The 26,200-nt window shown below is 37.3% G+C and overlaps 1 protein-coding gene across 1 annotated transcript in view; it reads left to right on the top strand.

Annotated features, from left to right (window-relative positions):
* cemip (cell migration inducing hyaluronidase 1) overlaps positions 1-26,200 on the top strand; it is a 135,284-nt gene that overhangs the window by 48,778 nt on the left and 60,306 nt on the right. Inside the window, exons 2-10 of the mRNA XM_017478099.3 lie at positions 8,337-8,435; positions 10,983-11,120; positions 11,354-11,492; positions 12,878-13,114; positions 13,764-13,943; positions 19,991-20,061; positions 20,208-20,303; positions 24,341-24,462; positions 25,432-25,579. Of these exons, the coding sequence (XP_017333588.1) occupies positions 8,384-8,435; positions 10,983-11,120; positions 11,354-11,492; positions 12,878-13,114; positions 13,764-13,943; positions 19,991-20,061; positions 20,208-20,303; positions 24,341-24,462; positions 25,432-25,579 (1,183 nt within the window). The 5' untranslated portion in view covers positions 8,337-8,383. The remainder of the gene's footprint in view (positions 1-8,336; positions 8,436-10,982; positions 11,121-11,353; positions 11,493-12,877; positions 13,115-13,763; positions 13,944-19,990; positions 20,062-20,207; positions 20,304-24,340; positions 24,463-25,431; positions 25,580-26,200) is intronic.

Raw genomic sequence — 26,200 nt, 5'->3', positions numbered from 1 at the left:
CCCATCAGTGAGTAAAATGAATCCCACAAAGACCAACGTCTTAATAAACTTGCTGATGTTAACATGCAAAATTCTGAAATTGAATAACAAGTTCCAATATTTACACCCGGAAATTAGAGTTCAGTTAGTTACCAACATTACACGCTCTAATGTAATTATTGGAATTATTTATACACAATACAGGTGTATTTTGTATTTTAACATCTAAACAATCATTTAATACATGCATTCACTTAATTTGATGCTTTTATTAAAACTGATGGTCTATTCTCTAATTCTTATCATTTATCATTTCTTAATGATAACTAATGCAGAAAATGATAGTTAAAGGAATCTTAATTTGTTATAAAAATATTATTAGAAAAATGCATCTCTTCTGAGAAACTCTGAGTATGTAATCATTGATCGGATGTTATAATTAAATAAAGCTATTCAGTTGAAATACAGAGCTGTTTTTAATTCGATGTGATGCGATTGACTGATCGAATAACTGCATGTGTCAGCAGGTGGATAGGTTTTCCTGTTATAGTGACTGGCGAGTGTGTACCACATGGCATGGTAAAAAAGTAAGATACAGTAATAGGAGACGTGTGATAAAGGGTGAAGGGAATAGTTTGTAAATAGTAAATAGTAAATCTTCTAGATCCATTTCCAATTTAGTCAGTAGAACAGTAAGTTGAAGGACACAGAGTGAGTCACAACATTTTGACAATTTGGATAAGAAAGGTCCAGCTTCTCATCTAGAGATTACGTAGCAGTAGCAGTAAAATATGACCTTTGTAGATGTTGGAGTTTGAAGGTTATATGATGTGCTGTGTTAGCGAGCTCAATCTGAATGCCTCTGTCAGCACTCCGCCATGTTCCATTCTTGGCTTGGATCAGCTGTATATAAAAATAGCTGTAAAAATAGCTGTACTTACAACAGAAGTGTCTGAGGGCTCGGGTTCCTCAATGGCCTCTGGAGGACACGTTCACTATTTCCATACTGAATCCAGAATCACTCGTGGCTCTCTAAGGCACAGGCTTTATGGTTTCAACTTGGTCATATAGCATAGTGAACAACAGTCCACTGCACACAACAGTTTAGACTGGTGTCTCTGAATCAACAGGCAGAGCTAAAGTTTAACTTGACTGCAGCATCTTAATTATACAATAGGGTTGTTAGCCTAATGCTAGACAGCTTTCTGGCGAATATGGATAGCTATTTATTGTTTATCTGGAGAGGTAATGTTAACATTAGCCAGGTTGACTGGCTTATATTGGTGCAGAGTGTGAATAGGTAGATGACTAGCCTAGCTAATATTATAGAAAGCCAGTATTTCATGCTAATCGATACATCACGTGAAAGGCAAGTTGTGATTTGGCAAAATGAGGATGTGCAAAACAGTGTTCATATTGACTCAAAGTAGTAAGGACAACACAACACACAGAGGAACATACAAATTGAATTACTGGCATTCTGTCATTTTTGTAGCTAAAAATGCATTTGTCTCATTCTTGCATTCTTGAATAGTAGAGCCATGCTAGTTTTTGAGTACTAATAGCATTTTTTAGCAGGCCACTCAGACTTTGACACTGCTGCAGACCTCTTGAGTCATGAGCAATAAACAGGAGGTTAAAGCAAGAGGTTTGGTTGTGCCTTGTGAGATGCTGCTGTTGCCAAAAAGTCACATGGAAGCAGTTAAGAGTGCATGTTTTGCACAGTTCTGACAAATCAGCAACTTTCTCTACGGCAGCTTTCATTTTTGACATATGGAACATTCCAAAGGCTCCTGTTTTTCCTCCACACCCCTCTGTCGGATTTCCCGTGTAGAGGGGTTATAACCTGCCAAACCATTCATCTGCCTCGCTCTTTTATAGCTTTTCCTAATGATATGGTGTCATAGTCTCGCTCTGTATTTATGTATTAATTAAGTTGTTTTAGTCAGCATGTGTCTTTGGAATGTCTCGCTGTTTATTCGGTCATGTCAGCTGTAGTGATCATGATCAGATGAGGAACTGAATACAGCGGCTCAGGATGAGGAAAGAATATAAAACAACTAGCATTTTCCTTCCATTGGGGTGACGTCCATATGAAAGTGCTGTGGCTCCTTATGCTTTTACTGGCTTTTTGGGTTAATAAAGTTCTTTATAATTGCTGGTTGAGGTCCTATAAAACACGTGTGTGCTTAAAATATACTCTTCCACTTTAAAAGAGCTATAAAAGGGAAGCATTGCATAACCAGGAGGTCATCTTAAATTATATATCCAGAGACAGCCCATTATATATAATTTTGCTGTTGATTAAAGTAATATTTGAAAAAATATTTAATTGAGATAAAGATGGAAGTTGGTCAGAAGGGGACTTCTAAGACTGTGATAGAAAACAATGAGGTAACTAATTATTAGGGTGATCAATTAGGGTCAGTTCATGATTGTTGTGCCATTTAGTCCATAATGTTTAAAACTTAAACTGTATTTATTTATTTAAAAAAATTCTTCAACAGTGAATCTAGGAAAACATCAATTTTCTCTCTGTATCTCCAAAGAACAGAACAGAAATATAATGAAGGCTGTCCCTTCTTGACTTTTGTCTAATTCAAATAAAATTAGCAGTTTTTCACCCAAACCAAAATGAGATTTCAGAATCCTATGACAATTCTTGCTTTGATTTGCTACACATTATTACTAATTTACATTCAGCCTTGCATGGTTTATTAAGAAATTTAATGGTACTTGCAATGCATTTGAATACACAGGATGCACTTAAGAGTGTCTGTGTACTCGCAGATGCTGATAGAGCGTAGTGAGCTTTAAGGGAGGATATGGAAATGGCCTATCAGGCTGGATAGTAGAGAGCAGTGCGGGTCAACGGTTTCTCTGAGAAGATAGTCAGCTATGTCAGAGATATTGAGCTTAAAGAGAGATAGCATAGCAAAGCCAAATCCCAAGAGCCGGGCCGTTATCGCACTGCTTCTGCTCCTCATGGGGTGACGTATTGCTCAGGCAGAGTGACTTCCAGGCCTAGTGGATTCACACAGAGCTGTCTGTAATAATATAAAAGTGTGCGATAGTCTATAATAAAGAGTCTACAGTGACATTGCCAGTCAGGTCACATCTCTAATTTAGCTAGCTAATTTAAAGAAATGGTTCAGCCAGCAATGAAATATGTTTCCATTTACCTAAATGTAGGGAATCAGCCAAGACATGTTTGAAGTTTGTGTTTTAGTTTTGCACTGGAACTATGAGAATAAATGTAACTGTAAAATCATCTGAATCATCACCAGCCCCACAATCTTCTCTCTAATTTGGTCATTTGGTCAGCAACCAACCAGGGAGGATCAAGATATGACTATATATGCATCCTCATGTGAGACACATGAATGCAGCTACAGAATTTGTTGGATCTGCTGTTCATGCTGAATCACACCTGAACACACTTGGAAGAAAGTGCCATCATCTACATTCATGAAGCCCATGATTGACCAGTGTCGCTCCAATTGACAGGGGAAAGACTAATGCCATCTCTTCCATCATCAAAAGAGCGTGGCCAATTTTGCTCTCTTGGACTCCTGGCCATAGATGGCTGTGGCATCATCAGGATTCTAATCTGCAATCGCCCGATGACAAGGGTGAACACTTTTCTATTACACCGCTCAGGAGCTCTCATCTAAATTACTTGTAATGTAAAATTCCATCTGCAACACCAACCAAAATCTGGTACCCATGCAGTGTGATACCAATCAATATGCGGTGGAAGAAAGACATTTTCTCAACAACCCTGATGTGGTTTGAAACGAGTGTGATAATTTACATATGCGGTTTGCCCAATGTTAAGCTGGAAGATATAAGCTTCCCTTTCTAGCTTGCAATATTAAAGTTGAAGCTCCAAGCAAAACCAAAGAAATAAACCACACGCCTATCGATTTTTGCGCAGATCAAACCAGAAGCATTGAAATACCTCTAAACAGTCTTGTTATTAATGGAATTTGTACCATCACACTATTCTGTATGCAAATGAGCGTTAAAACTGATGAGTGTGTCATAAACAGAGTATCGACACACGTCTGAAACAAATGGGCTACAAATCAGCATGCACTCTTCTGCTCCTGCATTTTTTAATTTGCTGATAAAAAAAAATCTGTCTTACCGCAGTATGTGTGTGTGTGTCCTCTACAGGTATTTGGCTCAGGGGAAATCAGTCTGTGTATTAGCAAACCCAACAATGGGATTTTCTTTCAATCTTCATGATTTTCAGGAGTACCATAAGCCTGGGCACAAGCTTAGCCATCTGATGGGGGCTTTCCGTATATATTTGAACAGCAGGTGATCGGGGTGGGGGCTGGGGTGTTATCACTCATTGACATGCATAAGCATAGAGCAAAATCTTGTCATCCATTTACCTGCAAAGCAAATGTAAATGTGCACTCTAATACTGTCTACACTTTCACTTCTGTTTTGCCTGCTCTGGCCTTTTGAGTGCATCCACATAGTTTTGTAATCATGTGCGTGTGAGAGAGAGAGAGAGAGAAAGTATGACAGAGGAGTGAACTGTTGATATGTGTGGAATTTGTTGCAGTGGTGGTAATGGTGATTGCTGCTTTGTCTGCTCTAAAATTTGTCTTCATTTATTTGCCCCACAGCTCTGATCTGATTGTGAGACAGACCTGGTTTGTGTGACCCAACTGGACATCAGCTGTCCTGTAGGAAGAAATCCACCAGCACCCGCTGGTTTCTGCTTGTCCAATAACTAAGCATGGGTGATCCAAAATAAACTCTCCAAGCCTCCCAAGTCTCCAGTCTCCACTTTTTCATACCTGCACATACAAATACACGTACAGTGGGGTCCAAAAGATTGTCAATGTCGTCTCAGACTTTTGTACGTCACTGTGTATATACATACCAGCAAAGCCAGGACTCACTGTGAGCAACTGGAATTGTTTTATAACCTCCTGTAACCTCATAGCCACTTTCCACTTCATCACTATTGCACAAAAATGACATATATGGGACATACGTCTTCCAAGATATGTGACACCACTGCATCTTTCAGCTTATGCAACTGCCTTCATAGGGATACTGCCCTATTCCTTATACATGAGCCAACAGGCATCCACAGAGCTATCAGTTGCTCTGATCAACAAGGCAACGTCTTGTTCTTGCGTCCCACCAGATCTAGTCAGGCTCTTGGCCTCCCAGCATTCTTGAATAGCAAATCCATGCCACAGATAAGATTTGAGAAGTCAGAGTTTTGAAAAGAATGTGAACACATAGACAGTAGTAGAGATATGTGCAAGATGTTTTTCTCCTCCCATTCCCACCCAATTCTGAAGGATTTCTGAGCAGTCCTGTCCACTCCCAGAGGAAAGCTGTAGCTGATAATGAATGAATGAAAGCACAAGCTTCATATCTCTTTGCCTGCATAATAATAATAAAAAAGCTCATTCCCACAACTTTTTTTGCTAGGTCTCACGGGAGAAGAGTCCCAACGCACACCTCTAGACCGAAGAGCCAGTTGGGAGCTCCATCCCTTAAGTCTTGACCTGAGGCTAGTCTTATATTTCAGATGTAGTTTGACCTGATGAAATGCACCTCCTATATACTGCATATGAAGTGCTTGTTTCCTTTGAGTAATGTAAAAATCTGTGCATTTTCTCAATGCATAGGCTTGAACTGAGGAGTCTGATATATGCAGTGAATTGCATGTATCAGGTGTTTGAGACCGTATTTGTGCTGTGCGCTAAGCTAGTTTCCAAAAAGATTACAAGTCGAAGAGAACAAATCTGAACTAACCGCTAGCTTGAACCCTGCAACTGTAGTATAATTTTTAGCTGATGATAAATTATCTGGGACAATGATTTTCTCCTGCATTTTTAAAAACAGGTGCTTTGCCTCAAACTACCGACACTTACTTGAAGTGTAACACAGACCGCACTCACAACAAAACAAGTCTGTCAGTTGTTGTTAAAATGACTGAGCATCTACTTTAGTTTGTTTAGCTGAAGTAATAAATTGTCAAATTTTACTCTGCAAAGCTGATACAGCCTCTTCATAGCACATATCCAAGATCTACTTATGTAAAATAAAATAAAAACTGTTTTGAAAGCATCTCAGTATGTGGGTTTATTATATAAACAAAAGGTTTGTATCATATCAGTCTGTTCAACATGCCATTTGCCACATGCTTTTTCCACAGACATCACTTTGCAATGCATTTAAACTCATAATTCTGGAATTTTAAACATCCAACGGACATAAAAATGTAATTTACATATCTGTGGAAAATACAAGCACCCAAGATCAGAATAATGAACCCAAATATGTTGAAAGAAGATAGATTTTCAGCACAGCATTAAGGAGTTGAGATAATAGACATGACACATTACTGTGTGCACAGACAGGAGGAACATATCAGATTAGAAACATCACTGCAGAATATCAAATAATGAGGACCAAAAGATGAAAAGTGTCAGAGGAACCTTGAAGGAACTGCATTTTCAAAAGAATAGAAGGAGCACAAGTCACTTTTATTTTGGAAAAAAACATCTTTAAAGTACTTTAGCCATGTGTATGCCACATCATGAGTGAATTTACCTCTAATTGCCACCTTTACATTAACCCTTTAATGCTTATGGACAGTTGATTTAAGGCTCTTTTTTATATTTGAAGAAAATATAAGATGTAAAATCACCTCCAGATCACTTGAGCATTACTGTAAATTAATATAAACATCTGTGGATCTCTAGGCTAGTTGTTTTCACTCTCTAATAACTTTCTACATGAAAGTTAAAAAAAAAAAAAAAAAAAAAAAATCAGTAATGAAAAACTTCCAGACTCTGACTTTTTAAAAATGTAGTTTGTTTGTTAGTTTGTTTCAAACTATTGTTTTTTAATAACCTTGTTGCATCATGCATCAGTCTTAAACTGATTGTCATTTGTATTTTGTAAATTAATTCTGTATTTTGTTAATTTTATATGTTCAGAAATGATATTTTATAAAATTTGGTCTTCAGCATTACATACTTTAGACCTCAATGTTAAGCATTTGGGGTATTATAATACAAGACTGATTTTTTCCCCCCATTATTTCAGGCATACTGTTTTAGCCTCATGGACAATCCTTTTACTTTTTATTATTTGATATATATATATATATATATATATATATATATATATATATATATATATATATATATATATATATATATATATATATATTTCATGTAACAGAATCACATTTCAGTTTAAAGTTTTTTAAGACAATATCTGAAGAATCTATATATGCGTATAAATGTGTGTATATGCATATATATATATATATATAGATATATTATTTTTTAAATATTTTATTATGTCATATTTCATGTCATAATTTATATTTTATTATCATTGTTATTATTTTACAACTTATTATATGTCATAATTTATGCAAAATAGGCCATAATATTGAAATGTAGGGGAAAATCAATATAGTTAAAAAAATATTTACAAGTTAAAAGTTGCATAAATCAATTGTACTGTGTTCAGTTAAAGTGCGACATGATCCGAGATGGTTTTTAAGACAATATCTAAAGAATCTGAATTAATATTCATATAAATATTTTTTGCATGAAAGGGTTAAAGTTTAAATTTAACAGCACCCCCACCCCTCAGCTGGATATTCTGCAATTAAAAAACAAAACAAAATATGGAATTAAATTACAAGTTTAAAGACAAGTACAAATTAGTTCAACCTATAAATGATATGAAAATAAAAAACATATAATAAAATTAATCAAATGTCACTTACTTATATTTACTATACTTATTAAAGTTCAACAATTACAGTATTTGTTTGTATTAAATATTATGATGATAGTGTCAGCAAAGTTCAAGACATAGTTTTATGAAAAATTTACACAAATGTGGCTTAGCCAAGATATGTTTGTTATCTGAATTGTTTGTTTTTTGTAGTTTTGCACTGGGCTGGCATAGGTAAAATCTTTAATAGCAGTAACAGGAGTGCAGGCTACATCTGCTTCATGCAGTGTCTATGTATGTATGTGTTATGTAACTCTTTACATAACCATAATTAACCAAATGCACTACTCATACTCTCCGCTTGCAAAGTTCTTTGATCTATATATGTATGTATGTTTAAGTCTGTCTGTTTATCATGTTGGGTTATGTATGTCAATGTGAGCGATTCCTGATTCAAATCCCTCAGAAGTAAAATCCATTGGAATCTCATTTTGATCTGAATCAGATTCCACACCTTTTACATAGGGACACACACCCAAACCAGCAAACACACATTGTGTACTAACTCAGCCTGCTCGGTGTGGCCCAGAATGATTTATTGATGTCTCTTTTTGCAGGTGCCTTGAAACTTTGTCTGGCCGAACTCCACTGACAGCACTGAAAAATGAAGATCTGGCTTGTACTTCTCGGAGTTTTTCTGCCCATTATTCAGGCTGGTACGTCTCTTGTTTACCTCTAAGTTTCTCTCTCTCTCTCTCTCTCTCTCTCTCTCTCTCTCTCTCTCTCTCTCTCTCTCTCTCTCTCTCCCAGCTTGCTTTATTGACACGGAAATCATGATAGATTCGTAATGCCAAAGATTAGGAATTTTAGAAAGGACACTTGAGTATTGTAGAGTCTATGAAAATGAAACTTATTATCAGAAATTAGATGTTAGATCTGACATTAAACTTGTCTTTCTTTGTCCTTTCTCTCACTATCTCTCTCTTTCACTATCTTTCTCTCTCTGCCTCATACCCTCACTATCATATGCTACTTTGGTCATTTGTGCTCCACTAATCTTTGAGCATGAGATCAAATATTTTGGTTTTTTTGCCCAACATGGCAGGAATAAGAAACAAAACCCCTTTTATGTGCCAATACCTTATGTGCCTTGCATAAATATTCACCCCCTTGAACTTTTCATGTGTTATATGTTAAATGTTATATGTAATAGGATTATATGTCATAATTTACACAAAAGAGCTCATAAGATTGAAATGTGTGGAAAAGAAATATAGTTAAAATAGATGTTTTTGGAAGTTACATGTAAACAGGTTTGCATAAATTAATTGTATTGTGTGCAGTTAAAGTGTGACATGATCTGAGGACAGAAACCCCTGATACTGAAAGGCCCTAGAATTAGTTAGAGAACACTAACACTTAAACAAACATATGCACTTAAACAAACATACACAAGGACATCTATCTCACGTCAAAATGAGGAAGTTTATATTGTACACATAAATGCAGGAGACAAATAGTTTTAGAAACCAGGTTAGCTTAGTTGTGAGGATCAGTATTTGGTAACAGTCGATACACTGCGCTCTAATATCTTTATCATGTTAAAAAATGAGAATAATAATAATAATAATAATCAGCTCATAACAGCAGCTCTGATAGTAGTTCTGTCTGATATTTAAATCCCATATGTAAAATTACTCATTCTAATGTTATCTTTTCTATAGTAACAGCTTACACAGGGCACTTGCATGATGGATGCTCCACATAAATAGATTAAACAACGTGTAATTGTTGACATGGTGATGTTTTCTGTGAAGAGACATTTATTTACCTTTATTGGAAGACGTCTCCAGTATCAGCACATAGCAACAGTCAGAGTTCAGGGCATCAGGACAGGGGACATATGATTATTTAGTAAATATTGCCATTTTGCTGTGGAATAAGAGGAATAAAACACTTTGGGATGCCATTCTCCTGTCAATGAATCCCAGACACATAATCCCAGATATAATCCTGTTGTTGATTATTTTCCAATAACAGCACACCCCAAAGTGTTTTGTAGCTTATGTATTGGATGTTAAATAGGAATGTCTTCCAGCAAAAGCAGCCATTTGTGAGTTCCACATCTCTAGCCAATTTAAAACTCATCCAGTTGTAAAAACAAATTCTACAGTAATGGAAACAGTCCAGTAATTCCAGCGAACCAGTCAAACTGCTTTACGGAGATATATTGGTCTCTGTGGTCTTAGTTCACTGAAACATGCAAGTCTGAGCATTTTTCATGATTATCTGCTAAGAAATCTCCTATAGTTTAGTAGTTACACCAGGTCACAGAATTATCTAAACCACACAATCTACAGGAACTTCCAAAAGTCTCTAAAGAATTACCAAACTACCATGAAAGAAAGACAGAGGAAGTGCTTTTGAATAAGCCCCATCATTTATACCCTTTTCCTTGTGATCCAGTTTTGTTATGGACGTTCAAGGTCAAACTCAACCTTTTCATATTTATAGATGTATAAACATACGCTTTCCTTTCTTTCAACCACTTTATTGTAATTGCAAACAGAAGTCAGCACTAGAACAGTTGTTCGCTCGCAGTAATTACGACCATGAGCATTTTTCCTAAATTCCAAATTTAATGCATCAAAAGTGCCTCCATTTCTTCTTTTTCATGCCTACTTTTATGCATGTAACAAAGATGGCAAAGAGTTTATGTAATTGACCAAATGCCTAAATGGATTTTTTATATGATATAGAAGCAGGATGAGTCTGTCTGGTTTGCTGTAATCACAGCACTGCTTGTGTCTGCTTTTAAGAAAGATGGCCTTCCTATAGAACATCAGTCCATTAAGAATGACATCACACAGAGTTTGATGGGGGTTTAGTGTTCTTGGGTTGGTTTTGAGTAAATTCAGTACAAACGGCAAGGCCAATTCTTTTTTTATATATATATATACACATTGGAGATGCACCGATACTATATTTCTCAGCTGAGAACGAGAAATTGTATGCATTATTTTTGTTCAGGTATCATCAAATCAGTCAGGAAAATATTGGTGTGTATGTACTGCATATGCACACTGTATGTGTTCATATCAATTTGTATACCCTGCCAAGTATGGAAAAGTTCCATGGGTGTGAATATTTATGCAAGGGAATATACATTCTACACTTTGCACTAAATTGTAATTGGGATGTCTTGTTACTTAAGTCTTAATTATCCTGTATGTATATATTGTACGTGTTTGTCCACTCCGCAGTTTGTCCAGATCAGATGCCCGAGTTGCAGCCCTGGACTCCAGGCTTCAGTGAATCTCACCACGTCACCATCGGCTATGGCCGTAAACTGCTTCTTACCTCCTCTGCCACTGTCCACTCCATCGAGATCCTCAATGGAGGTATATCTCCTTTCTACTGCCTTCCTTCTAGCATCATAAAATCAATCATAGGGGATTTAACGTGTGTTTAACTGAAAGCTTTGTGTGTTTCACTTGGAGAAATCCATTCATATCTATCCTACTAGTAAAGAGCATGTTTGAGTTAATGCTGCAGCTCCAGGGCCATAAAAGGAAAGATCAGGGATGTTTTAGGTTTGAGATCAAGTCATGGAAGAGTTCTGTGTTGTCTATAGGAAAGCTTGTGATCGCTGACACTAACCAGCCCATCTTACTTCGTGCCAAACACATCCTCATTGGGAACAATGGCGAGCTGCATATCGGCAGTCCTGAGTGTCCATATAAAGGAAACCTCACAATCTCGCTCTATGGCAGGTAATGCAGGAGCATCACTATCTACATAAGACATTTCACTATAATATACAGGTATTATATCCGATATTGCTTTCTGTAATGAGGTTTGGACAAATATTAAATGTACACAGTTTAATGTATAGTTAGTCAGTCGATCAAGATATGTTTTCTTTTCTTATTTTTCTCTGTAGCTACAAGGCTAATGTAGTCTACATGCAACTTATGGAAGCTTGCAGGCTTAAGTTTAGCATTGTTCATACAGCATACATGAATCACCTTTTACTACGTTTTACTTTTGTGGTTTGTGACACAGTATGACACTGTTGTCTTTAATAAATGGATGTCACAGATGCCTTGAAGCTGGAATCACAATCTTCCTGAGCACATAGGATTAATAGTATAGTATCAATCTGCTTGATTATTTATCTCAGAAAGGAGTGAATTTGTCAGTCTTGTCATGCTCCCCCCCGGCCCACGCTGCAGTTCCCTGTGCTCATGTTTGTTTTGATTTCCTGCCATATCCAGTCATTGGTTTGCTGCCATTTCCATTTCCACCTACTTTGTTTTAGTTCTTGACTAGTTGTATACCCTACTGTTGCTTTGTCCTGTCATGAAGTCATATCATGCATTTTAAAGTCCAAGCCTTATTATTCTAGTTCGAGTTCCCTGATCTGTGTACAGTATGTAGTGCTCCCTGGTGTTGATATTTGCCTCTTTGTCATATTTATGATTAACCAGTTACCGCCAAAAACCTGTCTTCTTGTGCCTTGACAACTGTTTATGTACAAATGGTATTTCCAAGCCAAATTATGTCTTTTTGGACGAGAGTCCATTGCACATTGCTAAACTGGTAGCCATATGCTTCCCTTACTTGTTAGATACTTTAGCTTTGTATCTCTAGTGCAAAACTAAAAAAGCAAATTCTGGCTAATCAACCAACTTTACATGGAAAATGTAACAAATCACACTTTGGCTGAGTTATTGCTTTAAGATGATGGTTTGGTGAATGACAACGAATATGAATGTCATAACATTTTATTTTAGCTATATACCAAGCCTTTTTGGTATATCAGCATTTGAGTCTTCTTTGCATTTTGCTCGTCCATGTGATATCTATGTTCCACACTAGTGTGTTTGATATCTCTGGAATAAAAGGATTTGGTTTGTTTACAGCTCACTCTTCATTCATTCCCACCTACACTTAATGTCCATTTTAGCAGGTAAACATATAGTAGCACTCAGTAAGGATACAATTACTGAGTAGCCCATTTTTGCTTTGCAGTTTTTCAGCCCCCACCTATTCAATCCATCAGAGTTAATGACTATTATAGGACCAAAATGTTGTGTAGATTCACTGAAAACAGTTACTTTTGTTATCTGCTTATTTGCCGTGTTTTTCATAACAGATCTGATGACACCAGTGATGAGCACAGTTATTTTGGGAGAAAATATGTTGGTGTCGGAACAGGAGGGACACTGGAGATTCACGCTGAGAGGAAGCTATCGTGGACGTTCCTAAACAAAACGCTGCATCCTGGAGAAGGAAATGAAAACAGCTACCATTTCGAGAGGAGCTGGGGCAACCGAGGCATCATTGTCCATGTCATTGAACCCACAACAGGGGAGGTGCTACACACTGATAGGTTGGTGTTCTTGCTGTATTTCGTGAAAGAGGCGGAGCTTATGTTATTAGACTTGCAGATGATTCTTAATTTGATGATTAAAAAATAATTTCCTCATGGATGTGTCGCTCTCTCTCTCTAACCCTATTTGTCTCTGTTTCCATGATGTATAAGCCACTGTCCATCTCTATCTCTCCATTAAGTATAATTCTGTCTATCTGTTCATCTTTATATAACTCCACCAGTCTGTCTGTCTCGGTCTCTCTCAGTACATCATGAATAAATCTCATTTCCTTTCTCCATCTGTCCCTCTCAGTGTCTTCTATATCTGTCTCCTCTGACTTTGCTTTTTCTGTGATGTGCATTTCCTTTTGCTAAGCTATTGTCTGGCTATATAATGGATTGCGATTCATTACAGCAACAGAATAGTGATTTATCGAATGGCTGACATTAAACCAGGAAACAGAAACTTTACACCAATTGTCAAAACAAAACGGTCCTTCCAGCCCCGCATGACTGGCCTGTAAGCAGTATCTCATCACAGAAGAATAACCTAGCCTTTGGCTGTACTTTGATTTCAAAACTTTCTCCAAAATGACTGTAATGTTTATTTGGCTTCCAGAACCTTCCATGGCTAGATAATGATATTTCTCTCTGACCTTCTTTGCAGGTTTGACACATACCGAAGTAAGGACGAAAGCAGGCGCCTGGCCCAGTATGTGGAGGCAGTGGAGGATGGTCAGATCCTGGCCATGATGGTGAATGATGAAGGCTCAAACAACCTGGAGGACTCGGCTAAGAAAACTCTGGCCAAACTGGGCAGCCATCATTTTCATCGGCTTGGCTTTAGGTACAAGTGTGAGTCGCATTGAGTCTCAGAGAAACAGCTAGTCCGGAATTTTCCCTGAAAGTGCTTCATTAGTGACCATGTACTGTCATGACAGTCATTTATAGTCAGACATTTATGGGATGTCCATATTTCTGCTCGAGTGAATATCTTTAAAGCTTCTTTTGAGGACATGGAAAAGGAAAATATCAAATATCATACAAGACACAACATGTACACTCTTCGAAAAAGTGTTCCTCACAGGTTCATCAAGAAGCTCTTGTTACAGTTAATGGTTCTTAACCCTACTTAAAGAGGTTGTTGTAGGGGTCGAGAATTTAAGGGCCACTTAACCAATAAGGGAACTACATCTGATTTTGTGGGGTGCAGTTCAAAGCGGACCAGGACCAAATGGACCAAAGGCGCAGGTTAGCATGCTTTTGTGGATAGTGTAAGTAAGCCCATTTTATTTCTCAGTTTTAGTGACTGCCAGTTCCTCTAGCTAAGTCTTCCCTATTGTATGACAGCTACAATAAATATACAAAATATATACTGCAAGTTTTGTTAGCCAAGTCTCCCCTACTGCATGACAGCTTCCAATCAATATACAAAATATATACTGCAAGTTCTGCTAGCAATCAATATAAAAGATAAGTCCTTCCTCCAAGACACATGAAGCCACCTGTTATGGGGCTGCTGAACATGCTTGGAACAGAGCACTAACTATATATATACATGCGCTAACAGACACCTCTAATCGGCTACCATCTTTCTGATGTACTGGGGAGAGAGGATGGCTATCCTTTCCACCCAGAGATAAGTGGTGTTTATGCTGTCCTAGATTCATGGTGTTAGTACCAAAAAAAAATGTTTTACTGCATATGTCACTTTATTGACAGTGACTATTAATTCCTTAGATTTATATAGCACCTTTCTAGGCACTCAAAGCGGTTTACATTGTATGGGTGAAATCTCAACCACCACCAGTGTGTAGCATCAACCTGGATGATGCGACGGCAGCCATAGTGCGCCAGAACGCCCACCACACACCAGCTATTCGTGGAGAGGAGAGTGATGTAGCTAATTCAGGGATGGAGATTCTGATAGATAATGGCCAATAAGATTTTTAATGAACACAGAGAGCCAGGACCTCAGTTTAACGTCTCATCCACAGACTGTGCTCTTTTGACAGTAAAGTGACCCTATCACTATACTGGGGCATTAGGACCCACACAGACCACCTGCTGCTGGCATCCCTAATACTATTTCCAGCAGATCCTTAGTTTTCCCCAGGAGGTCTCCCATACAATTAGTAGCCAGTTCTCAACCCTGCTTGGCATCAGTGGGAAACCAGGTGAGAACTGCAGTGATATGGCTCTGGTAGAAAATGTTATCTAAGCATTCTTATTGCTAAGATATTTGAGACCCTCCCACTGATGATGACAATCTTTGATATAGTCTATGTAAAGTCTTGGCACACTATTTTAAAAATGTACTCTTGGATTTTTTAAATGAAAATAAAGAGTGAAATTCAAGATACCATTATTTAAAAAAAAAGAACAACATTATTTATATTTACTTATGTGTTACTTTAAGTGTTAATCTGCATTTTTTAATGAAATTCTAACATCAAATCAGCTAATCACATTGTTTATAATTATTAAAAAATAAAATAAAAGAATGTCACAATGTCCAGGATCCCTCAGAAAAGAATATTGTGACACAATATAACAATATTGGTTTTATTATATTGTTAGATAACCCACTCCGGTAATATTTAGAGAGAACAGCAGTTGTTTTTATTCTCATGCAGGCAGTAGAAACTGGTCAGATATGAAGCTTGTGGGATAGAAGAGAGATAATACATTTCCAATAACATTCAGTACAACTATTACTAAAAGTCTTGGAAATAAATCAGGCTCCTTGTGTTTGCAGATTAAACCCATTATACACCGGACATGTCTCAACTGCTCTGTGACACTTTTCAGTTTACACCGAGTGCTGCTCTCATGTGGAACGTTCATATCTGTGTTTTTATTCACTGCTTGTAAATATTAAGCTCAGTAGCACACAGTTTGAATTTGAAAATATGCCAGAGCATGGGCAGTTACAGCAGGGCTACAGGCTGACATCCAATAAAGCTTTTGCTGTGCATCTCTATTGCTTCCATTACATAAACATGTGTCACGCTCAGCAGAGATGTTTAATCGCTGTGCAAAAATTATACACGATTAGCCTACATTAAATACATTGTGCATAAATATTCACCTTCCAAATGAATTTGTCTCACGTTTTGTGAACTGAAATAGACGTAATTGGGATTATATTATTTTATATTTGTTCCCTCTTCTGGAAGTTAACTAAATATAGATAAGCAAGTATTAAAATGAAGCTGAATGCACATCCCTACCTGAGATGACAAAATTGCATGAAATTACACAGTACATTCAATTGCATGAAACTTTTTCAACAGTTAAAAGTTTCATGTAGTTGAATGTACTGTGTGTTTAACACTTTTCATGTGTCATTTGTAAATTAAAAATGATCATAGATGGTTAATTAACATTAACTTCCTTTAGAAGCAAGCAAGGCTAAAAGTCCTTCCCAGTTTAGTATTTAGTTTCGCTGACCATTTTATTTGTCAAGATTTTTGTAAAAATTAACAATGCTAAAATTTGGCCAGACCCAAAGCTCTTAATTGGATGCTCCTCTATCAGGCAGCACATTGACTGTATCCATCTGCAATCTGCAATCTCCCCATTTTCTCTACTAATTCCCAATGCCATGTTTATGCTCAGGCAAGACAGTCCAGGTCCAAATCTCATAGCAGCTGCCTCAGTTCTCAGAACATTCTATGCGGCGCAGAGTCACTGTGTGAATCCCAGGCCGAGCCCAAGCCCAGATTTAATAAATGGGAACAGATGGTTTTCTCTCCAATCTAGGACCTCCTCTGCACCTCTGAGGAATCACAAGACCTAATTTAGACCTGTTGAAATGCACTGTGAGTTTCTGTCTCACTCTTGTTCTCTCATCCAGTAATGAAGTACTGAAGGAGTAGTGAAGGAGGCGTGGCCTCTGAGTCTATCACTCCCAGAAAAGGAGGCATGGTCTCCTACTCCGTGAAGCACTTTTTTTCCAAACTGTTTGCATAATACTGAATCATTATACTACATCAAATTATACTAAATTGTTGAATGCTTTAAATGTGTCCTTGTTACATCAGATCATAGATCAGTATCAGATCTTCTCAAAAATAGACATATATTCCCATATGAATCAATACACAGTAGCAGCTATTTATATGAATGCAGTCTCGCAGGTGTAGAATCAGTAATATAAGCATGTTTCTGAATTTGTCTCAGGAACTAAACCAAAGATCACCCCTGAAACAGTATCCCAGGAAAAAACTCACTCACTGCTCTGACTAGTGCATACATTTCTTCCAAATATTTCTACCTACAGTTAAATATTTACATCTAGAGAGACGTCAAGGAGAAAGGAATAAGAAATAATGTATGGGGACTTCCATCTTTTTTAAGCCACACACTTGGACACAAACCATCACCGAGACATCTTAAAGATAGGCAGTGTGCCAGGGACCATTTCATGCAATGCATATGCAATAATCCTGCTGTGGCCAAAGATGTATACTTATACTGCCTTAGTTATACTGCAGTGCCACTCCATGAAACCAATTTCCATATTCTACTGGTGCCCTGATGACTTTCCTCAAAGAATGGATGGAAGGAATAGAAATTGGGGTGACTTTTTGTTTTAGAAGTTCATTAGTAAGTCAGTAGACACCTATTTTATGTTTAAAAATAAATAAATAAATAAGTCAATGAAAATAAGGGCTTGGGGTGATGTGATGTCACATGGTCAGGTTTGCAATTGCCTGATTAGATTTCACTTACAAGATCTGTTCTTGTTTAACCAGAGACACCTGTCAGTCAGCAAAATTGCAGTGTGCCTCTAGCTCGTCTAAGTCTAGCTTTTTGTCTTTTTCTATCTCTTTGCCCATCAGAGGGGACATTCACACCAGGGGGAAGATGGGAAAATCTCCCACTGTAATTACCCTTCCTGTCCAGAGAGCCTTGAGATGGCCATCACACTTTATCTCACTATCATTTAAACACTTGTCTAGCTGTGAGTTTAACTGTATGTTACTATAGTTAAAATTATTTATAGGCAGTGCATTAATGTAGAACTGTGATTAAACTGACTGGAACTACCTGTGTATTCAACCGTTTGAACACCTTCCAGCATAGTATTCAGACATATATACCCAACTCTGCTGACAACATCATTTCTATGTTAACAGTTTGCACAGGAGTTTGTATGGAAGATAACTTTATCTATAACTTTAACTTTCTGATATGGGAACATCTTCAGGACAGGACTTTTGCAGTTTCTTGATAACATCACAAACAGCAATGTTTGTGTTAATATCTTACAAATAACATTACAATATAAATGATAACAGGAACTATCATGTTTTGTAGATGTTCCACAACATTAAACATAACTGTAAATGGATTGAAGGAATGGTATATCATTCCTTAACAGATGCAAAATTGTTAGCTTTGGCAAATTGCTGTGATATAAGTGGAATAATACATTTCAGGACATGGTGTTATTGGAAAATAATCTATTTCGGAATGGTAACATTAACTCGTCTTTGCGGTTCCTATAAAATAAATTCCTAATACTTACTTATATCATGTTTACTTATAATATACTCAGCAAAAAAAGAAACATCCTCTCACATTCAGCTGCTTTTATTTCCATCAAATTTCTTAACATGTGTAAATATTTGTATTAACATAAAAATATTCAACAACTGAGACAAGTTTCACAGATGTTTGATGAACAGAAATTGAATAATGAGTCCCTGAACATGGGGGGTCAATATTAAAAGTACCGTCAGTATCTGGTGCCCACCAGCTGCTTTAAGTACTTCAGTGCATCTCATCCTCACGGACTGCACCAGATTGGTCAGTTCTTGCTGTGAGATGTTACTCCACTCTTCCACCAAGGCATTTGCAAGTTCTCCATCACGTCTGGAGGGACACACGGTTATATGTAATTTTCCACTGCAAGGACGATCAGCTGTCCTTTCTGTCTCCCTGTAGCACTGTCTTAGGCGTCTTACATTACAGACATTGCAGTTTATTGCTCTGAACACATCTGCAGTCCTCATGCCTCCCTGCAGCAGGTCTATGGCATGTTCACGCAGGTGAGCAGGAACCCTAGACATCTTTCTTCTGGTGTTTTTTTTAGTCAGTAGAAAGGTCTCTTTAGTGTCTAAGTTATTGTAACTGTGGCCTTAATCTCCTACCGCCTGTAAACTGTTTGTGTCTTAAGGACTTTTCCACAGGTGCATGTGCAATAATTGTTTATGGTCCATGAAAACATGAAAAACATTGTTTAAGCCCTTTCCGATAAAGATCCAATAAAAAGCTTATTTGGATTATACAAAATCATCTTTAAAATACAGTCTCCTGAAAAGGAGGCATTTCTTTTTTTTTTTGCTGAGTATCTATCTATCTATCTATCTATCTATATATGTATGTGTGTGTATATATATGTATGTATGTATGTATATATATATATATATATATATATATATATATATATATATATGTATGTATGTATGTATGTATGTATGTATGTATGTATGTATGTATGTATGTATGTATGTATATATATATATATATATATATATATATATATATATATATATATATATATATAATCACACTCTGTCTCCCACTCCGCAAGTTCATCTTCTGATTTTTCTCTCAGTTTGTGACATTGCTCACACTACACTATACTTGAACGTGTCAGAAGTTCCTCATGACCCCTGACAGTTTGGTGGAATACCTTTATCAGGCATCATTTACCCGTTGGCTGTGGTGTAGCCAGCTCTATGACCGTAATTTTTGCCATGTGTGTTTCTCTTTTTGTGTCTGTGTTCTTTGACCTCAATACCTTAATGTTCTGTATCAATTTTTGCTTGTCTACTGTTTTCTTTCATCCCCATCTTTCCTTATCGGTCTCTGTGTCTCCAGGCACCCGTGGAGTTTTATTACAGTGAAAGGAGATACATCGTCAGTCGTGGAGGATCACGCCGTTTATCAAGGTGAAGCTTTTCATGAATTCACTTAGTAGAAAAAATTCTGGTGACATTTGCTGAGGTAAGTTTGCTAATGCAGTCATTGTTTCTGGTGTGTGTGTGTGTATGTGTGTGTGTGTGTGTGTGTGTGTGTGTGTGGTTCTGAAATGCAGGAACCAAGGCATCATCAGAGGCTAGGAGCTCCCGTTCTTTCCACTCGGGTTATGGAGAACACTTCATTGTCACCACTGTCAGTCAGTGGGTGCAGGGTGAGAATAACCCACTCTATTGTCGTTAAGTGTTTTATAACCTGTTTCCCATACCCTTGCGTTTTAATTAGAGCCTCACTTTCTTTTCAGCTCCTTAACTTCGGAGCTAAAGGACAGGATTTCTTAAACTTTGATTTGAATGTGTTCAAATCCAATCATTATTGAATTTGAACACATTTTCTCACAACGTCCTCCAATTTATTCATAGCTGAGTCTCCCGTATTGCACAACAGCTATGAATCTGGAATCGGAAAGGCCAATGTACTTCCTCTGAGATAATGTGAAGCTTGCCTTCACCATCCTTTCAAACTGCCACTCATGTAACTTTATTTAGAGAAGCCAACATGCTTGGAAGAGTGCCCTATTAGGCATACATTAACTAATAGAGGCATATCATTGGCTTACACGGTTCTGACAGTTGAGTGAAAAAGGCTGTCCTTTCCACCCTGAGAGCATGTCCAATTATGATCTCTTTGACTCCTGGCTGTGGATGACTAGTATCATCAGGTATGAATTTGTGATGTTTCCACAATAGGACTAAACAGACAGTTTTACCCAATCATAGGGTATGACATCAAATTATGGTAATTAAATTATTTATGTGATTCATTTAAAAGCAGTGTTATTTTGATTCATATATTTATACACTAGAACAAATATAATGTACAACAAGAATCATCTAACTGGTCGACCATAGTCTGGATATGGACCCTAAATAATAAATATTTCAGGGGACTGCACCGAGTACTTGAAAAATAATGTAGCAAAGCTGATAAAGGTGTGGAAAAAAAAAACCATGACCATAGTGAATATAGTTTTTTTTTTTTTATTTTATTTTTTTTATAACTAAACCAGTGGCTTTTATAGTAGATCCTTTTTTTGCAGGTGAGAACATGCAAACTCTGTACACACATGGCGGAGGTGGGATTTGAATTCTTAACCATAAAGATGTGAGGCCACTAAGCCACCATGCCCCCAGCTTATCTAATCACATGCATTTATATATGTGCATTTTTTAGCTGAAGGCAGCTATACAGAGAAACGCTAGACACAAATTGGATCGATTTTCATAGATTTTTCATTTAGTTTACCTGCTCTGGTCTGATTAGCAATCATGACTTGTTTAAAAAAAGAAAGAAAAAAAGTCTACAATGAAAACAGAATCTTTAAAGATGAATGGATGAAGCAGTATGTGTTTATTCGCCTCGCTTCAAATTCAAAACTGATTTGAGTCTATGGTGTTATTCAAAAGCGATAACCTGACATGCCATTTTAAAACAAAATCTCTTCATATATAATCATGCTGCCATTTAGTCATGTTAGTTGCTTGTTAAACTGGCCTTTAAAAAAAATGCTGTCTATATTACCACGGAAAGTAAATTTGTCATCTTAAAATGTTCCAAGATACTCAAAACAATTCACAGTTTCCAATGGTGGATAAAAAAAAAAGCATTGCAATGTAGTGTTGTAAGCTCCATAATAACAAACTAATTAGATGAATCAACAACAGATGACAGTCTGCCATTGAGTCTTCATCTGTGAAGATGGTTTGCTCCCACCTGACGTCCACTAAGTGGTTGTCATCAGCTTGTCACAGTTTATGTTGCCTTCTAAGAGACAGCTGTGGAAGATTTGCCTTACCTAACAATTTGGATCATAATGCAATCTCAGATGATTTTCAAAAACATTACATACTGACAGCTCGCTAACTCCTCCTATTCTACCTGTTATTTGCATATTGGGCAGGAGAAATTAGAGCAGATCATGGTGTGTACAGAATGCAACTTCTTTATGTTCTTTAAAATTGTTGGGTTTTATTTGTCCTTTTCTGCTGACACCTTACAGTACACTTTGCCACCCAGTTTGATGTCACCATTCTTTACGATAAACACTGCTATATAAAACTCCATTTAACTTTAGAAGTGCCAGTGTAACTGATAGTAATTTGGTAATTAAAGACTCATTGGTAAGTGTGGATAGTATTACCACATCACATCTCCAGGGTCCTTGATTCGATCGTGAGCTCACCTGTGATGGTGAGTTACTGTATATGTGGAGAGTTGTAAGCCTACAACTGTGCAATTGTAACCTAATATGTTCACATTCTTAACAACATTCATGCTGCTTTTTCAAATCAGTACTTATAATGCAGAACATTAGAGCAGAACAAAAACAACAACAACATTGTAACATTCTCATTAGGAGATCATGAATCTCAATGATGCCACATCCATTCATAGTTGCAAGTCAAGGGAACAAAATTGGATGTGCTCTCTGATTGGGAGAGATGGAATACTTTGTGTCCCCTGTCAGTCACAGCGACACTACCCAATACTGGACGTATGTGAGCTCATATATGTGGGAGAGGGCAGTGAATTATGCTGCTCTGTGATGCAGCAAAAACAACAGTGGTCTTGAAAGAAGCACATCACATTAGCCTTCACCCTCCCTGGTTGGTAGCTATCATATAATACAAAATTAATCACCTTAATTAATAAACAATTGGTACAACAAAACCTTGGATTAAAGTCAACCTATATGCACTGCTTTAAAAACAGAGAAGTCAAGTGATGAGTAGAATCTTGTTTAGGCTAATGTTTGATGTAAATGTGCAATAATGTTGTAATTAAGGATAATTTAGTGTGTAATCACTGTTCTGTGTAGGCAGATATGTTATACAGTTAATACAGCTGGGAAACATCATCATTAAGTGAATTCCCTAAATACACTTTAAGGCAATGCTTCACTGAGTAAGCATGTCTCATTTGGTAAATACGTTCGTTCCTGAGTTCTCCTGTGCTTGTTTCCTTTTCTTGCATCCATTCTCCATTTCCTCAGAAGAAGGAGATAAGAAATAAGGAAAGGAAATGTGGAGGCACAATTTAAGTCATGAGAAGCACCCATTATATCAGAAAGGGGAGATTCAAAGACCATTATAGATTTTACATTTTGTTTAATGAGTCTTTATTGATCACATATACATATGCACAGTGAAATTCTTTTCGTTGCATAACCCAGCATGTTAGGAAGCTGGGGTCAGAGCGCAGGGTCAGCCATCATGCAGCGCCTCTGGAGCAGAGAGGGTTAAGGGCCTTGCTCAAGGGACCCACAGAGGCAGCTTGGCAGTGCCCAATAGTGGGAGAACCCCCGACCTTCCGATCAGTGACCCAGAGCCTTAACCTCCAAGCCACCACTGCCAGTGGTGGTGGTGGTGGTGGTTTTAGTGGTGGTTTTAGCCAGTGGTAGCTCAGTGGTTAAGACATTGGACTACTGATCCGAAGTTTGAGTTCAAATCCCAGCACTGCCGAGCTGCAACTGCTGGGCCCTTGAGCAAGGCCCTTAACCCTCAACTGCTCATTTGTATAAATGAGATAGATGTAAGTTGCTCTGGATAAGGGCTTCTGCCAAACGCCGTAAATGTAAATGTAAATTTACCGTCTCTAGTCTGATTGGCGAGCTGACTAAGTGTAAAATATCAGGCTTGCATCCATGTAGGAATGTTTCAGACAGGGAAATAGCCTCATATGAAACCACAAGTGTGTCTAAATGTGCTTTGAATTTTCTCATTGAATTGAAAAGATGCAGAGCAGACAATTTACAAAAAAATTGTTTGTTTTGCCATCAAACTTTTGAAGAACTGATTGTATGCTCTGGAGTGTTCTGTTGATGTGTTCTGCCAAAAAACGATAACCGTAATCAAGTGTCTCACCATGAAAAAGAGACTGTTGCCCTGATCTAAGAGGAGTAAAGGAGCTCATCTTCTGTTTGAGCAGCTGTTTATGTCAATGTTTAATTTGAATGCTTGAGCTTGATAAAGCAGCCAGAATTCTTACATGCCCTGTGCACGTAGGCTGTAATACACACACGACATGCTTAATTATCTGCACACAAATGCTGTTTGACAGGCAAGAGTGGCGAAATAGATGTAAATGAGACTAATATCTATACTGAGCTTGTCCTTTCATCCAGCCTTTCAGCTTAACCATGTCTAGGTATTGGCTTTACTCTGTCTGAGTGTGGGTGTGTTTGGTTTGCAGAGGCTGAGTGGACGGAGTGGTTTGATCGTGATGATGAGAGAGGCTCAGGAGATTGGGAGAAGCTTTCTGAACTTCATAAGGCTTTCCCAGAACGTCTGTGCAGCAACCCCCTGGATATTGAGGTAGATACACACACGCACATGCACACGCACACATGCACACACACACACACACACAGACACTGCAATTTTGCCAGCATTACAATCTTCTCAATTCACCACAGCTCTGTCTATGAATTTCAATGTTTTTGATACCATGGTGCCTAACAGTAGCTGTTTCCACTGACTTTCTGTGCATAATGCAAGCGATAAAATCAGTTTGTGATTTAACCTTTTGTGATAAACACACCGGAAGAAAAAAAAAACAAAACTTTTTGCTTTATCAAAATAAACCCTGTGCATTTGACACATTTCCAGAAAGAATTTCATGAATTTTATTTGTCTCCCTGAATTTTTCCATCTCCTGAGAAAAACAAAAATTCAAGACAAACAGAATGGATAGACACCATATTAATAAAAGTATGATTCTTATCACTATTATGTCTCAGATAATTGCTCCATTCAAAAATGTCTAAAGAAGAAGCGGAGAAAATGAGTGATCACGTGATCTTTCTAGAAACTGTCCTTTTAATGTGCTTTAATTTCCCTTAAAAAAGGTTCTTGTACCTTTTCCAGCCTGCTGCCATCCTACTTTTCCCACTGATTTGATTTGGTTTGTGGTTTGTGATAAAAAATCTTGTCACATGACACTCCCTTTTCCACATGGTGTAACCATATGGCAACAATTAATTTATCTCCGTTTTTTTGATAGGCATTAATACAAAACTACTATTTTCCAATGTAGTTGAAAAAAAAGAAATTGTAATCTCAAACATTTTGTGTTATTTTTGACTATATGACACTTTCCACCATTGCACATTGTTGCCATATGGCAACAATTTACCAAAATAAAAATCCATACAAACATTTAAAAAAAAATATATATATATATATATAAATGTAATCACTCATGCAGTAGAGCATTAAAAAGCAAGTTCTCATTTGAAAAACATAATAGCAGCTATTTACATCTTTGTGGTGTTCTTTCCTCAGGCTGAAACTGTTGATGGTGTCCCTGCAAACATGACTGGTGACGTGTTCTCCAAATTTGACAAGAACTATGGCCTCGTGTGTCTCAATAAAGAACAGCAGGGAGGGATCTGCCGCAACTATCGTATTCGCTTCCTCTGTGGCAAACTTGGTATGTGCACAATGTGTGGAACCCACTGGGCCTGTTTACACCTAGATCTGATCATGATCGCATGACATTTGACCACTTAACAAAAATCAGATGTGGCTGCACTGTGGTTGATGGTTCTAGATTACTAAAGGCGTCTTGTTTGAAACCTTTATTGAAACAGAAAACCTCAATTGTAGGGTTGTACATAGAATAAAGGACCAAACTAAAGACGTATACTGAAGCCTGGGATAACCTTAAAATTGTTGTGCGAATTATTAGCTTGTCAAGCTGTAAATATTCAGTCAAATTAAAGTTGAATTGGAGGTTATAAAAGCACAAAGAAGACTGTATAGTTGAAGTTCACTCACACTCCCAGTTGAGTTACACATTCCCAAAACGGTTCCAAATCCAAAGTCAGTTCAGACTCCAAGGTCTCATTTGGTCAGTTATGACTTATCCATCATATTTAGCATCAGGACAAAGTGGATCTGAAAACTATTTTGAAATCCCAAAACATGTCACATATGTTCAAGTTCACGTTCCACATTTATTTGATTTACTTACTCAAATAAATTAATTTTCTGCGTCTTCCTCAAATTGACGGCACATGCTGAGCCTAACTGAAATTCTGAAGTGCTTTTT

Source organism: Ictalurus punctatus, chromosome 10, assembly GCF_001660625.3.
Source record: "Ictalurus punctatus breed USDA103 chromosome 10, Coco_2.0, whole genome shotgun sequence".
Classification (NCBI taxonomy): Eukaryota; Metazoa; Chordata; class Actinopteri; order Siluriformes; family Ictaluridae; genus Ictalurus; species Ictalurus punctatus.
Note: the sequence above shows the minus strand (reverse complement) of the source record. Positions and strands in the feature narration are given on the sequence as shown.